Source organism: Pinus tabuliformis, chromosome 5_1, assembly GCF_031772625.1.
Source record: "Pinus tabuliformis cultivar Carrire ecotype Pingquan chromosome 5_1, CPIR1, whole genome shotgun sequence".
In the NCBI taxonomy this organism is placed as follows: domain Eukaryota; kingdom Viridiplantae; phylum Streptophyta; class Pinopsida; order Pinales; family Pinaceae; genus Pinus; species Pinus tabuliformis.
This window is the reverse complement of record NC_142305.1, coordinates 979,854,613-979,870,083: the sequence shown is the minus strand read 5'-3', so window position 1 is coordinate 979,870,083 and position 15,471 is coordinate 979,854,613. Positions and strand designations below refer to the sequence as shown.

Here is a 15,471-nt window from a genome sequence, read left to right as displayed (position 1 = left end):
GATGGGTTGTCCTAGGTCACTCCACCTTGGCTATGTCCTTTGTTCTATGGTTTGGGGGTGCTCTTGCCCTACTTCTGATTCGCAGATCAAAATTAGAGCAAATGTTTTTAAAAATTTTTGTTCAATCTTGGTAGGATATTGGTATGCTACAAAAAGCGAGGCGATGTCCAGGAAATCGAATTCTTCTTGAATGTATTTGTGCCGAAAACCATGGTACTTGAGCATTAGATGTCACTCAGAGTTTTTGATACCCAACTTTGTGCGCAGAGTACAAAAAATATTTGGGGCTCATGCACATCTTGGTCTAGGGTCCCTTTACTACCGTAGTGCAGTTCACTATATGTACTTGTGCTCATAACTCCCAACGAGGTAATATTGTTCCTTGACAACATTTCAGAAAGAGTTCCACAAGGGAGTGGTTGTAAACAAAGAGGGTTCCCGGGTCCTTTTCTCACAATAACTTTCCCACCATTCCTTGACATGGAAGGAAAACATAAGTAGTGCAAAAGTAATCTTCCCACTATTAGAGAAACTATGAACCGAAAAAAAACCTTTGAAAAAGTTCAACCATTTATCTACAACATCTGCATCTATTTGACCTTTGAATATAGGGATATTGAATCTCACTCGTACCTTGAAGGGGGCGGCACCTCCGAAGTGACTGTTGGATGAAGATGCATTGTTGGTGGGAATCCGTTGAAGGACCTGGGAAAAGTTGTCCATCATCTTGTTCCTTTTCTGCTCGAGGGCTTCTTTCGAGTAGTAGCTTGATAGGATAACCTACTCCCTCGTCTTTATTTTCTTCCTCCATGGGAGTTCGTCAATGTCAGTGGGGACCATCTTGCAAGAGCTCAACTAGTTCAAGTCCCAACTCCTTATACCCCAACCTCATTGGGGACAGGCATAAAAAAAGTGAGAAAGAGAAGACCGCTCTAATACCACTGATCCAAATTTATGAAGGAACGAAATGAAATAAAAATATAAACAAAAACACGGAGATATAATGAAAACAAAACTTCAATTCATTAATAACAAAGTATTGAAAATTGTTTGCATGTAGAATGGAAATAGATTAGCTTAGACGGTGGTAGCTTATCTATGAAAATGTTGTGACAACTACATGCCTTCTGATATATGTTACAATGAAGCTCGAAGGCCTTTTTATCATTAAGAGATAATGGGAAATCCTAAACATCCAAAAATCTAACCCTAGGAGTTGAAGCGCCAAAAGCTTGTGGGGCCTGTTTGGGTTATTTGGAACGTCAACTTCCCGGGGTCGTAAGTTTGGCATACGATCTCCATTTTGCTATCATAATACCTTGTTTCTATAATAACTTTGGCATACTGGTCTCTCTGTTTTCCCAAAAAAGTCTTTTAGTCCCTCAAAATGGCTCCAGAAGTTTAGGACCTGAAAAACTGCAAAAAATAGTAAGTTGTGCTACAATTAAGGAAACTGAAAGAAATAACTATGGGGTCTAAGTGGAATAGGTGGGCAACCATCAATATCCACCTGGATTAGTATTGGTTATTTCTTGTATATAGAGTCTAGACAACTAGTGAAGTAACTTAGACCATATATATTACCTTTTAAAGAAGCTTGTAATACTATTTTTAGAGCCATGATTATCATTCATTTGGTATAAAGTAAATATTGAATTCTCTATTCTTTGAAAATTAAATCTCTCCAATGACTTGGATTGTCGATTTAAGACATTCATAGTTTTTAACATTGACAATAGAGTTAGGAATAAAAGGTTGGCTATTGCATAATAGCTTCTTATTATCTTGTTAGTATCAAATCATTCATAATAAAGAAATAAAAAACGATTGCAATATCTTCCTAATATTTTTTTTCAACTTTCAAGTTTGATTTTGGATGAAATCATTTTCAACAATTTAACAACATTACATGTGTAGATTTTTTGCTTTGTTTTACAAATCCCAATTTTGAGCATTTTCAAAATAGATTTCATGATCCCATTTTTCACGAACATATGGCCAATGATAGGTTACTTTCTCATCATGTTTCAATACTAGGCCTTTTAGATTATGTTTTTAAAATTGTCTCGTTTCAAACCTATATTCCAAATGATTAAGAACTTCTTGCCTTTTATATATTGATAACCCAAATTAAAAGCATATGGAGTAAAAATACTTTTCTTATCTTTCTTTACCAAAGACGCATTAAATCTTTGAAGAATAGTTTGATCAAAAATTACCCTTATGACCAATATATCCATGACTTATTTGAGAAATACATGACGCGAAACGGTGGCACCAAAAATCCTAATATATGTAATTTTTTCTTTGGTCCCAATTCTACATATCTAAAATGAGTTTCTTGACATGTTTGGTTAGCCTTGGAATTTTTTTATAAAAAATAATAAAATATAAGTGTGAAATGATTGAATAAGATTTATTATACATATCCTCCCAAAACATTTTGAAATATACATGCATTGGAACTTCTACAACATCCAATTGGGATTTAATATAAAAGTACATTACCTAACCTAAATCAAATCTAACAAATTGAAGCCATATCAAAAGAAGGAATCATGCCTAGCTATTTTGCAACCTCATGAACTTACTAAATCATGGAACTAAGATGGCGTGAAATGATTGCTTACCCGTTGAACATTTTTCTTGTGTCAGCTGACGCCAAAGGAACCAATAACAATCCTTTCCATTGAACAATTTCTTATATACCAAAAGTTTCCATAAATCATGCATGCTACTCATACACACGTCACAAAAATATTGTTAAGATGATGGAAACTTAAAATACTTATTAACATCCCGCTCCTGTGCGAGAAACACTCCCACACACCATACATAATTATTATTATTAACCACACGCTTCTTAGGATCAATGTGACTTTATTATCCGCCCAATTGCTTTTGTAAAATAAAACATTGGTGCTCTAGCTATAGTTGAATGCAATCAAGATATCTTCATGTTTATGAAAACTCTTCCATTAATTTCTCTCATGGTAAGGTTGATATGGGTATAAGTTTTTGGATACTTTTCATCTTCTTGATATTATAATTCATTCCATCATAATAATTGGAATTGGACCATAGTGGTTGGTTTAATGTCTTTATATATGGAGTGCATCACAGGTTTCTTCAATGTGGGTATTTGGATCACTCACACAATCTCCTTTAATGGTTGATAATTTTTATGAAGCTTCTTTTTTTTATTCTTCTCTTTTAGTGATTTAGTATTCTGTTGAACATGGGTCTTTCTCAATGACATATTCGTGACATATTTCCTATTTAGTGATTTAATATTCTGTTGAACATGGGTCTTCCTCAATGGCATATTTGTGACATATTCCCTATTCAAATTCAATGGAGGAAATATGATATATGAGATTACTCTTAGTCATATTGGTTTAACTGAAAAGTATGGATTGAATGTTTGTTGTAGATCACAATTGTCGCAAAATTTTTTATCTTTTCAAGGAAAACACGAATTTTTGGTAGAAATAATATAAATTTTGAAACGAGAACTATAAACTCAAAACAAGAACTCTAGCAAAAAAACCCCAAAAAACATTAAAAAACAACCTAAAAACAAAAAATGTTGATTCTGAAATACTGAAATGCTGGAAAATCTTAACATTTTGACAAATTTTCAACCATGACATTATGACAAAATTTGGTGACTAAAAAAACTTTAAAAATGAACACCTGAATGAAAGAGTCATTATACAAAGAGTAATTTATTTTTAAATGCTAAAAATATAACGACTTTAAAACTTAACCTAAGATAACTTGACACATTGCAAAAAAGTTTAAAATTTAACAAATTTTTAAGTTGTCTTATTTCTCTTCTTGTTTTTTGTCCTAGGATGTTAGTATTTTAAGAGTTTTCCAAACATCTGTTTTTTTGTTTTTCTTTACAATGTTTTTTATAATGGAATTTCTAATTTTTTTTTTTGTAATAATAATAATAATAATAACATTAAAAATATCAAAAAAACAAATATATATATATATATATATATATATTATAAATAATAAAAAAAAATTATAGAAAAATTAGAAACAAACATAATTAAAAAGAAAATTAACCAAAAAAAACTAAAAAAATAACAATTTTAAATAATTAAAAAAATTAAACTAAAAAAACAAACAAAAATAAAGGAAAAAAAAAACATGAAAAAATAAATAAATAAACATATAGCTATTAAAGCATTAAATATATATATTAAAAAATTAAAAAACATATAATTAATTAAAGCATTAAAGGTTTTTACTCTAGAATATTAAATCAAATTTTCTAAATATTAAAATAAATAAAATTGTTAAAGTTTTTATGTCGGGAGTTTTTTTATAGTTTAATTTACAAAATTAAGATTTCATAAGTGTTTAGTTGAAACAATGAAATATCTATTTTGCATTAAAATCATTTAGAACAAAAAGTTATACAACAATTGACATCAATTGGCTTTTGTTTGTTGTCGATATTCTTAAATAAGTAATGCATCTACAACTGCTTGTAAGTCTTTATCTTGCATTATTTGACAACTTGATATTTTAAGATGTTGTATGACTCCTACACAAGTTGCTCATAAAATCAAACTAGCTATTAAAGGTAGGTAAAAATGTTTGAAAAAAAAAATATTATATAATATTAAATGAACACATAATTGATTATGAAATTGCATATTGACTTAGGAGCATACCAAAAAGCTATAAAGATTTATAATGGAGGGGATATTGCTTTTTCTTATCAATACATTATATTGTTTTGAAATATGTTGTTAGTAAAGGAATAGTTAAGTTTTAGACATTCTATATCTTATGAAAAAACCAATAGAAAAATATTTGTAAGTATTGGGAGACTTTAAGTTATTAATAGATTAAATAGGTAAGACTATAATATCTTTTTTTTTTTTCCCAGGAAAATAGAGTTCGTAATTTCTATTAAAAAGATGATAATAGAGATTACATGTTGTTGATGCCGTAGCATATGCAATAGTGTGGTTTATCCACTGTACAAAAATGTTATCAATGAAGTATCCTGTAAGTGCAGCTATGGATACGGTGGATCTGTATCCATCCATATATGTAAAATAACAGTGTCTCATATATATCCGTAACTAACCAGAGTTGAGGTCTATGTGGCCTCATGCAGTAAGAAGAAGTATAGTGCTGATCATTACAATGTTGTGTATAAACAAAAATATAAATAACATGTAGATAAAAAATGTTTTAGTTGGGGGGGATTTCCCCCCGTTGCTGGTCTTCAATATATGGTCGGTGGTAGAACCTGTGCATCCCTTCAGGAGTGTATTCTTCAATCAGCCAGTCTCCTATAGGCCGATCCGCCGCTTCTTTCGAGAGCCGGTCAGCAAGCGCATTTCTTTCCCTGTAGATATGAGAAACAGTGATCTGGTCAAATTGTGTTTTTAAAAAAACAATTTCTTCCAAGATGTGTTTCAAAGAATATGCATGACATATAGATTTATTATTTGCCCAATCAACCACAATCTTTGAATCCCCAAATATTTGTATTTGTCGGCATTGTTTGGAAAGAGCAAAGAAGAGGAGATGTCTCAGAGTGATAAGCTCAGCATGGTTGTTTGAGCCCGTTCCAAGTCCCAATCTCAGGTGATAAAAATGAGTTTCTGAGAGATGAAAAACAATACCCCCCCCACATCCATGCACAGGGGCTGCACCGTCGAAATAGGCCCAAGGTATATCCTTGTTGATGTTTTCGGGCAGAATGTGTCTGGGAGTGATGTTTTTATGCTCAAAGGGGATTTCCGTATAGGCCGCGCAGATGGATGGCGGAAGAAGTAGCCAGTTGACTCTGTAATCCTCAAAGATAATAGCATTGCGCTTGTTCCATATATACCAGGACACCACAGGAGGTAGATTCCTGGCCTTTTCTGAAGGCACCGCAGACCACCAATGATCCCAGGCAGAGGGTATATCAGCACCGTGCCAGACTGTGCTAATGTTGAGGGCCCGAGTGACTTGTTGCCATATTTCCTTTGTGATTTCACAGGTAAGGAATAAGTGAGGCGTTGTTTCCTCCTCTTTTTTGCAAAGAACGCACCAAGTTGGTCCATTGAAAGCACGCTTCCTAAGATTGGCTCCAGTAGGAAGCTTGTCAGCGATAATGTTCCACATTAGTAGTCTGGCTCGAGGTTGTGCTTGCAGCTGCCAGATGTCTCGCCACCAGTTTTTTAGATTATCAGGTTTCTTAGCTTCAATGAGCTTTATGTAGTCGAGCTTTGGTGCGTAAGAACCCGATTTAGCTGGCGCCCAAATGAGTTCATCATCCTCCTCATGAAGCTTAATGTGTGATTCCGTGAGTGCCTGTACATATCCTTGCCAATGTGCAGACCAATCATCAGGTAAATGCCATTGCGGATCCGTGACCCAGGATCTGAGCAAGATATTTGATGCCCGCGATGTTGAGATGTCGGATCAAGCCTTCTGGCAGAAGATGAGCATTTCCTGAACCAGGCCAAGGGTCTAGTCCAATGCGGACCTGTGCACCATTCCCAATTTTCCAAAGCAGATTATCCCGTATCAAAGGCATAGCTTTTAGTGTGGCCCTCCAGATCACGGATATGCCAAGGTGATTCCAAGTGGGTCTGCGAAGCCATTCAATAATGTTGGAAGGCCAGATATATTTTTGGTGAATAACTTCCGCCCATAAGCTGTCCATCTTGATGAGTGACCAACCCTGTTTCGCTGCTAAGGCTAGTGCAAATTCAGAGAGAGATTTAAGTCCCCATCCACCCCATCTCTTTGGCAGAGATACAAGGGACCATCTGGTCCAGGAAAAAATCTTTCCATTTTTGTTGCCATTCCACAGGAACTTGTTACATATTTGTTGGATTTTTTGTAGAATACCCATAGGAATCCACGTGAGTGACATCCAGTAGACAGGGGTGGCCTCAAGAACAGATTTGATCAGTAGAAGCCTACCGGCTTTTGATAGTAGTCGATGCTGCCAGCATATAATTCTTTTTTCAATTTTATTTATGAGCCAGGACCAGTGTGCCACTTTGTATCCATCCGGACGCAATCTGAATCCAATGTATTTGATACCTTCCATCATTTGGCTTTCCAAATAGGGGAAATATTGGGTCGCCAGCTGAGATTCCTGTTGAGAACATTTCATCATAGATCTGGTGGATTTGTCCCTGTTGATTTCCATGCCCGTAGCTTTACAAAAGAGTAGCAATATATCATTTAGTGCAATTATGTCTCGCATGCTACCATTAAGGAAGATTAAAATATCATCAACAAACAGTAAATGGGTAAGAGAGAACTGTTCGGTAATTTTGAGGCCGCTGATATCTCCATTCCTTTTTGCTTCGGCAATAAGCCTACTCAAGCCTTCCATAACAATGAGAAAGAGTAGTGGGGAAAGGGGGCAGCCTTGCCTAATCCCCCTTGTTATATTAAAGCGGTCCGAGGCTGCACCATTGATAAGGATAGCAAAGGAAACAGAGGAAACACATCCCATAATCCAGTTTATGAACAAGAGGGGAAATCCCAAATGAGTGAGGATCATCTTAAGGTAGAGCCAATTCACTTTATCAAAAGCCTTTGCAAGGTCAATCTTTAATGAGATACCTTTCAGATTCTTCAGCTTGATGGAGTGTAAGGCTTCCTGGGCAGTGCCAATGGCTTCTTGTATGTGGCGGTTTTGGAGGAAAGCAAATTGTTCCGCAAAGATATGTGTGGACAGGATAGGCGTAATGCGGTTAGCAATGATTTTGGCAATAATTTTATAGAGGCAGTTGCAGAGGGAGATAGGGCGGAAATCATTGAAGGATGAGGGGTCATCAGATTTTGGTATCAAGGCAATGAAGGTCTGGTTCATAGGAGGATGAATGTGCCCTGTAATCCTGCTTTCCTCAACGACAGCCAGAAGGTCCTCTGCCAGCAATTCATAAAAGGTCAAATAGAACTCCACCGGCCAACCATCTGGTCCCGGGCTCTTATCCTTTTTGAACCATTTGAGGGTACTTTCCAGCTCTTGTGTAGTAACCGGTTGGCTGAGGTCTTCAATGTCATCCTGCCCAACAAACCGAGGGAACTTCCCAGCTAGTCTGATAATGTCTGGCAGATTTACAGTATTTGGAGCCGTGAATAGATTCTTGAAGTGTGAGACTCCCAATCTCGCAATTTGCTGGTGTGTGGTGGCCCAGCCATCCGGTTCCCTTGGTAGCTTCCAAATGGTATTTGAAGCCTTTCTGCCATTTGCGAGGTTATGAAAATACTTAGTGTTGCTGTCCCCAGCTTTGAGCCAAATGGCTCTGCTTCTGAGTCTCCAAAGTTCCTCCTTTTCTTGTAATATCTTCGTTTTTTGCCCAAGCAACTGACACAGTAGTGTATTTGTGGTGTCGGTTTGATATCCAGCCCCTTTTTCATCAGTTAAAAGTGCAATCTGTTCTTTTGTGTCCTTTAGAATCTGGTCATCTCTTTTCCACTTAAGTTTTGCCCAGATCTCAGTCTTCACTTTGAGAATCTTTAGTCTTTCACAGAAATCCAATGCTTTCCTTTGTTCTCTTAGCGGGGGTTGGGAAACCCAAAAATCCGTAACCAGCTTGATGTAGTCTGGTTCTTGGAGGAAGCCCGCAAAAAACTTGAAGGGGGAGCGCGGCTTGAAATTATTGTCACTGACCTGTAGAAGGATCGGTTGATGATCTGATAGTCCCCCAGTGCTGACCCACTGTTTGTATAAGGGAAATAATTGTATCAATGCCTCATGCATCATGAATCTGTCTAGACGCCTTCCTAGAGCAGCCTCTCCAATACGTTGGTTATGCCAAGTGGGGAGTTTCTTGTTCATGGGGATATCTACAAGATGGTGAGTATCCAGAAGCATGTTCAATTGCTCCGCCAGAGGGTCACACTGCGCATGATGACCCCAGGACTCCCCCACCCCCAGAGAGAAATTTAAATCTCCCCCAATAACTGTATTCAGCGTAATATGGCTGCTAGATAAGAAATTTTGCCAGAATGCAAGTCTATTCTGATTAGGCCCATAAATATTTATGATTCTGATTGGTATGCCTAACTCACCCATGATAATGTCCATCCCCAGAAAGCCACTGCCCCCCCAAGCAGAGAGAGGCTTGCATTTTCTAGGGTTTATACCAATGAGAAGACCACCAGATCGGCCACAGGCATCCAATCCATGTAAAACCCATCCCGGGAGCAGAGATTGAAGGCATTTCACCGCCACTTCGGCATTACAGAGGGTTTCCTGAAGGAAAATGATGTCACATCTAGACTCTTGCAAGAGTCTTTTAAGAGCCAGTCGTTTATTGGGGTTGGCTAGTCCCCTGCAGTTGAAGGAGAGCCAGATCATGGAGAACCACAGATCAGGGGCTCATTTGCTCTAAGTGCCCGTTCAATAGTAAACTGTCTCCCCATAGCAACATCCGCAACTGCATTAAGCTTTGCAGAGGAGATACTGGATGGTCTACCGCATTTTTGCTTGCGTAGCCGACCAGGGGATGATCCCAGTCCCAGAAGTTTAGGACGAGCCCGAGATCGCAGATGATAATGATGGGAGCCGGAACCGGCCGGGGAGGGCGGAGAGTCAGGACAACCCAATGTCGGATTGTGGGAGGGGGGGGTGGTGGAAAAAGTGGGTGGGGGGGGGCGATGGTGCACAGAATGGAGGGGAGAGTAACATTTTCTGAGAATGAATTCCGATATGTGGAGTGTAATATCGATTGTAATTCATCAGAAATAAAAGGAGTACAGATAGGAGTGGATGCATTACCCGAATGAGCAGGTGCAGCCTCCGCCGATTTGGTAGCATCCTCTGCTGTCTTTGAGCGTGTACGCGGCGGTCCTGATGAGGGCGTTGCTTTCCTCCGAGCGTTCATCTTAGCACCATCATCCGCCTTTTTGTTAAGAGTCTCCTGTTGAGCCTGGTCACCAGCTGTCGAGATGTTTGCTCCTGCATTTTGTTCCATAGTAGTCTTCTGTCGAGGTCCTTTAGTCTCCGCGAAAGTCACCCCCGTGATCAACGGACAATCCTTATACATGTGGCCAATTTTATGGCACCTTCAGCAGCGAAAGGGGACTCCTTCGTAGTCCAGGAGCTGTTTGCGGGAGACATGATTATGGTGTAGTGTAATAGTCCCCTCAAGACCAGGTCTGGTGTCCATGTAAACTAGAATGCGCGCCAAGGTCCTAGTTCCCGTTTTCTCGTATGATCTGTCGTGCTCCAGGTATGTACCAAGTGTGTCCCCGATCCGCTTGAAAGCATATGGGCTCCAGAATTGCCATGGTAGACCTGGCAGACGAACCCATATGGGTCCAGCCCCCAATTGTTCACGTTCTGGATCAAAGAGAGCATCCCATCGCTTGAGCAGGACTGGTGCTAGCTCAATATGCCAAAACTGGGAAAGGATCCACTGGGTGTATTCAGGTCGGTGGAAATGTAAGGCAAACCAGCCTCTGGTGAGAACCATTACCTCTGGTAATTCTTTAAGTAGCGTACCCCATATTTCCTCCACCCAAGCCTTTAGTCGCTTCGCGTTGTAGGTGCGTCCTCGAACCCTGCCAACCAATACCTTGTGCGAAGCAGCCATCACATCCGGCAGTGGAGCTTCTGGCCCAAAAAAAACGCTGAAGTTCGAGTCAATGTCCCGCATACATCTGCCTTTCGTCACCTTTTCAGAACGCTTGCCGATGGGGGTCTCCTTCATAAGTTTGTGACAGGGATCAGATGAACTGTGTTGAGCAGAGCCCGTGGAGCGGACCGGAATTGGTGTAGTAGCGAAACATCCCGAGCGTATCGGGGAGCGAGGAGCTAGTGCCCGGAGGGAAAAGAGGGGAGGAGTGGTGGGGGTGTCGTTGGGCCTGCGGCATAAAGGAAACTGAGGGAGAATGTGAGCTAGATGGAGGCGGGGGCGGAGGAGGCGGAGGTAATGCAGAGCGGTTATTAAACTGTAACGGAGCGTCCAGAGTAGGCGAGTTCAGGAAGCTAGTACCCAGAAGCTGTAACGTCGTAGGGGAAAGGGGTGGGCACACAAGAGGTGAGGCGTCCGCAGGATTGAAGTCAGTGGCCTTGTTCTGCCCTGATACCGGCAAATGCCTCTGCTGTGAAGTCACACCTGTCTCATAACCCAGAGCGACGCTCCGCGGTATCATAAGGGGTCTATTAGAGTGTGCCCATATTTCCTGGTGAGGCGTGGGGTCCGCTTCATAATCGACCAGGTCTTCATCGCCCATTCTGTGTGTCGGTGCAGGGAGAGCCGGTACAGGAATCGATCCGGAAACCGTCAGCGGAAAGAAAGGAGGGTTAGTGCGCCACCGGAACCGGGAGGGGACCGCAGAATAAGACAAAAGCCTCCGTGAATCCCAAAATCGCAGTCAATGAACAGGCCGTCAGTGCTGTCGTTACCCAGGAGCACCAGGTGCAGGTCGCCATGGGAGGGGGGCCCTGTGTCAAACCCTAGTTAGGGTCCGCCATGTTTTTCGCCTGCGAGCTCCTTCAAAGTGCTTCAATTTGTATTTCCCCATCTTTGGCTTGTACACACCCGGTAAGACTATAATATCAGTGCCAATTAGAAATCAATTTATGAAGATAAAAAAACTATGTGTGTGTGTATATATATATATATCAACTCAAATGTTGATCATTTATTTAAAGAATTTGTATTAATGTAGGAAGAGATTCAAATGCAACAAGAGTTTAGAGAAATAACTTATATTGCATTTTCAAAAATATCTTTATATTGATATAGGAAGTGATAAAAAATCACAAATGTGTTTGTTGGGATTTTTGTAGTTGTTGCAATAGTATGGAAGTCCTAGTAGAAAGACTTAAAAAAGATTTTGTTAAAGATTTCCCATTATAACTTAGGAATATTTTATTTAAATAGTGACATAATAATTTTAGATGTTTTTCTTATATTAAATAGATTATATATGTTAATATTATATATAAAAAGTGAATCTATATATAAAGTAACTAAATACACACACGCGCGCGCACAACACATATATATATATATTAAACTACTAAAAAAGAATATCATAAAATAAAATGTGATTGTTAAAAATTTTCAAAATCTTAAACAAACTTTTCTAAATTATTTTTAAAAGTTACACAGTAACTAAAAGCCAAACACGAGTTTAACACACTTAATTAGAAATGAAATTTTCATAAATATTGAGATTTGATGTGTGTACTACTTTTCATAAACATTGAAATTTGATGTTTATTTTTTTTCATAGGTGGGAAAACCTATCATAACTCAATTCTCAAACCAACAGTGAGAACAACCATCTCTAACTGCTAACTGCGAATGCACGCTGTCTCATCATCGTTAATCAAAGAAAACCACGCCACCTGAAATAACCCGTTGGTGGTCTGTATGGGGGCAGGATGCCTCTGGGTCTTGGGTCGTTAACCTGTTTCCTTACATCTGAGGAAAAATGGCTCTTAGCCAAGCTGAAATAGTTTTAGGGCATACTCTAGACCTATTTTGATGTGTGTACTATTATGACACTTGGTGACATAAATTTTTTATTTTTATTTTAATTTTTATAAATAATGAAATTTTCATAGATATTAAGATTGGATATATGTATTGTTTTTCATAAATATTGAGATTTGATGTGTGTATTATTATGACACTTGCTGACACATCTATATATATATATATAAATTCTATTTGTAACCTATAAAATTAGTCATTTAATGTATATAAACTAATAAAAAAAATAAAAATTTAATTTCAAATATTATCTTTTATTTTTGAAATATTAAATTTGATAATTATTTTTTTGCAATTTTTTTTATTTTTAGAACTAATTGAAAATCAAAACATTTTTAATGGTAAAATAACAACCATATAACCTACCATACCATAAACCAGTGTAAAAATATAAATATTAAAGCTTTTGAAAAATATGAGTATTAGAACTTTGAAGAAAACATGATACAACCCTTTTCAACATTTCTCCAAAACATTAAACCAGAATTTTCGTGGACACTCTTAAGGAAAACGTGAAAAGGATTTCTTAGAAGTTTAAAAATAAACTTGCTTTTATCTCATTTGTGTGCCTTGCAAAAACCCGTAAGTCTTATGGGCATTCTTACCTGTTGCCATTTTTTAATGGACCTTTCGAACTCTTTGGAGCTTTCCAAAAAATGTGACTCAATCATGCTTTCTTAAAAAAAAAAAAAGGGTATATCTTTCTTTAAAATTACTTATTACTTATTTTCAATAAAATTATCAATTTAATGAGAACATTGTTGAGATTTCGTTTCTGTAGAGATACGTTTAATATTAATTTTTATGCTACTTTTCAAAAATAATGTTATTGGGGATAAATTTTTTTATGCTAATTTTCAAAAATAGTATTATCGGTCACAAATTTTTGTTTGAGAGTGGTTGGTACAATTTTTGTTATTTAATTTTTTAATGTATAAAGTATGAATATTTTATTTTTTCTAAAGATTGAATTTTTAAGCATTTTTTTAAGATTACAATTTTTTCCAAATGTTTGTTTTTAAAGTGTTTTTTAAGTTTGTTTATCTCTTTTTTTTTTCCAAATATAACATTATAGTCTTAACAACTAGTACCATTGAAAATAAAAAACATAAAATTGACTCTAAATTTAAAAGTGGAAGTACATGATATTTTATTTTCTTAATTGATTATTTTTTAACAATTTACAATATTTATGTAAGCGAACTTTCTATTATATCATGAAAATATAATGTCCAAGCCTTGCTTGTCAATAGTTTGCTAGGGAAATTAGACCATTGACAAAATACCAATAAATCTATTTCAAAATAAATTTTGAATTTGAAACCAAGAGTCAATAACTAACAGAGTTGCATGCAGTATACAATAGAAAAGAAGAGCATAGGAAACTCTATAGAAAGCCTGATAAGCAGACTTTTCTGAGCATAACATTTATGCCTAAGTAGATTATGGAACCAACACAACTTAGCAAACAAAGGCATGAAAACTAAGGAGAATCTGTGGCATCCACCTCAATTGGGTTGGGGTGCTCCTTACTACAACCACTTGGATAAAGGCCATGAGGAAATTGTTCTTCAATATGTGTGAGGTGAAGCCTCATCTCCTTCTAGTTCAGTACTGCTTTTTTCAACATGAACAATATCTCCTCTTTAGTTTCAATTTTATCAATGTTAACCTTCCCCAACAACATTTTTGACTTCCAATAAGATTAATAGTAGGGAGGCGTTGGTTTCGTCTTTCTTGGGTGTGCGCCGGGTCTGGAACCCAATCCAAAATATCAACCATGACCTCTGATTAAGAAGTGCAAGCGCAATCCATTGCCATAGTCACCTTCATTTGTTGTAACTCCTTATGAACCATCTCTAGAGTCTATTTAGCATAAGCTCAAACAAAATCTTCTACATATAAACGAGCGAGTAAACCCTCCTACTCCCCTCGGCTACCATTGCCACATTGAACGTAGGATGACATTGCTGTGAAAAATTGATAAAACTATCACTTGTTGCAATCAATCAATAATTATCCAACTTATTTAATTCTAATCAAAATTATTTTACTTCAAATTTTGAATAAAACATGATTGTAATATTCAAAAAAATAAACTACGAAAACTCTGATAGAAAACAAATAACAAAATGGACACAATATTTTTAGACAAAACGTCCTTGGAAAAACCCCAGAGGGAAAACCGATTCTTCAGATCTAAGGGTTTTATTATTAATCTTTAGCAAATTATGCAATTGATAAATATTACAACTGCTTTCCCAACCACAACAAAGCTCTGGAAAAATATTTTTTCATCTCCACATGTTGATTTGACTAGTAAAAGGCTTACACTGTCTCTTTACAACCTGACATGCACTTTCTGGAAATTTGCACTGATTTCCTGCAATTCGCTCTATAACTGGAAATATTGATAAATTAAAACTTAGGAAAATAAATAAAAAATGATTAACTAATTTAATTAAATTCATTTCCATTTAAAATAATAACTTGGGCATGGATAGATTTTATGCTCTTGTGTTCTTAGCCTCATTGAAACCACCTAAGGCCAGAACACTTGTCCGAGCTACATCAACTAACACTCCCTCTTAGCGTGGAAGGTGTTCTACGTTCAACACCATCATGGTCTTTTCTCACATATGGAACACCTTTCACCTTGAATACCCCATGGCCTATTTTACTATGCCACAACTCTCACAGACAATTGCTGCAAGCAATGAGTGCAAACTCATCCTCCATCTGTCTAGATATATCATCTACGACCACTGATGTCTTCTTCTCACCCTTCTTGTCACCTTTCTTCTTGTGTGGGAAACTACTGTAGTAATGGCCAAACTCGTGACAACCATAACACTTGATCTTTGACATGTCCTCCTTATTTTCCTCCTTGGAGTTGGACCTTTTGATGGATCCCTTCTTCACTTTTCCCTTGCTCATAATAGAAACATTCTCACTGTCATCTCCCTTA

The 15,471-nt window shown here is 37.3% G+C and overlaps 2 protein-coding genes across 2 annotated transcripts in view; both read right to left on the bottom strand.

The window, feature by feature from the left end:
- The window catches only part of LOC149168012 (uncharacterized), a 28,107-nt gene extending 18,067 nt beyond the window's left edge, over window positions 1–10,040 (bottom strand). The window contains exons 1-5 of the mRNA XM_089430667.1: window positions 9,661–10,040; window positions 8,349–9,326; window positions 7,875–8,231; window positions 6,512–7,244; window positions 5,661–6,336 (exon numbers count right to left, since the gene is read on the bottom strand). Of these exons, the coding sequence (XP_089286793.1) occupies window positions 5,661–6,336; window positions 6,512–7,244; window positions 7,875–8,231; window positions 8,349–9,326; window positions 9,661–10,040 (3,124 nt within the window). The remainder of the gene's footprint in view (window positions 1–5,660; window positions 6,337–6,511; window positions 7,245–7,874; window positions 8,232–8,348; window positions 9,327–9,660) is intronic.
- A 21-nt stretch (window positions 10,041–10,061) lies between these two features.
- On the bottom strand, window positions 10,062–10,706 carry LOC149168011 (uncharacterized). The gene has a single exon (XM_089430666.1). It carries the CDS (start codon window positions 10,704–10,706, stop codon window positions 10,062–10,064), a length of 645 nt encoding a protein of 214 aa, XP_089286792.1.
- Between the last annotated feature and the right edge of the window lie 4,765 nt (window positions 10,707–15,471).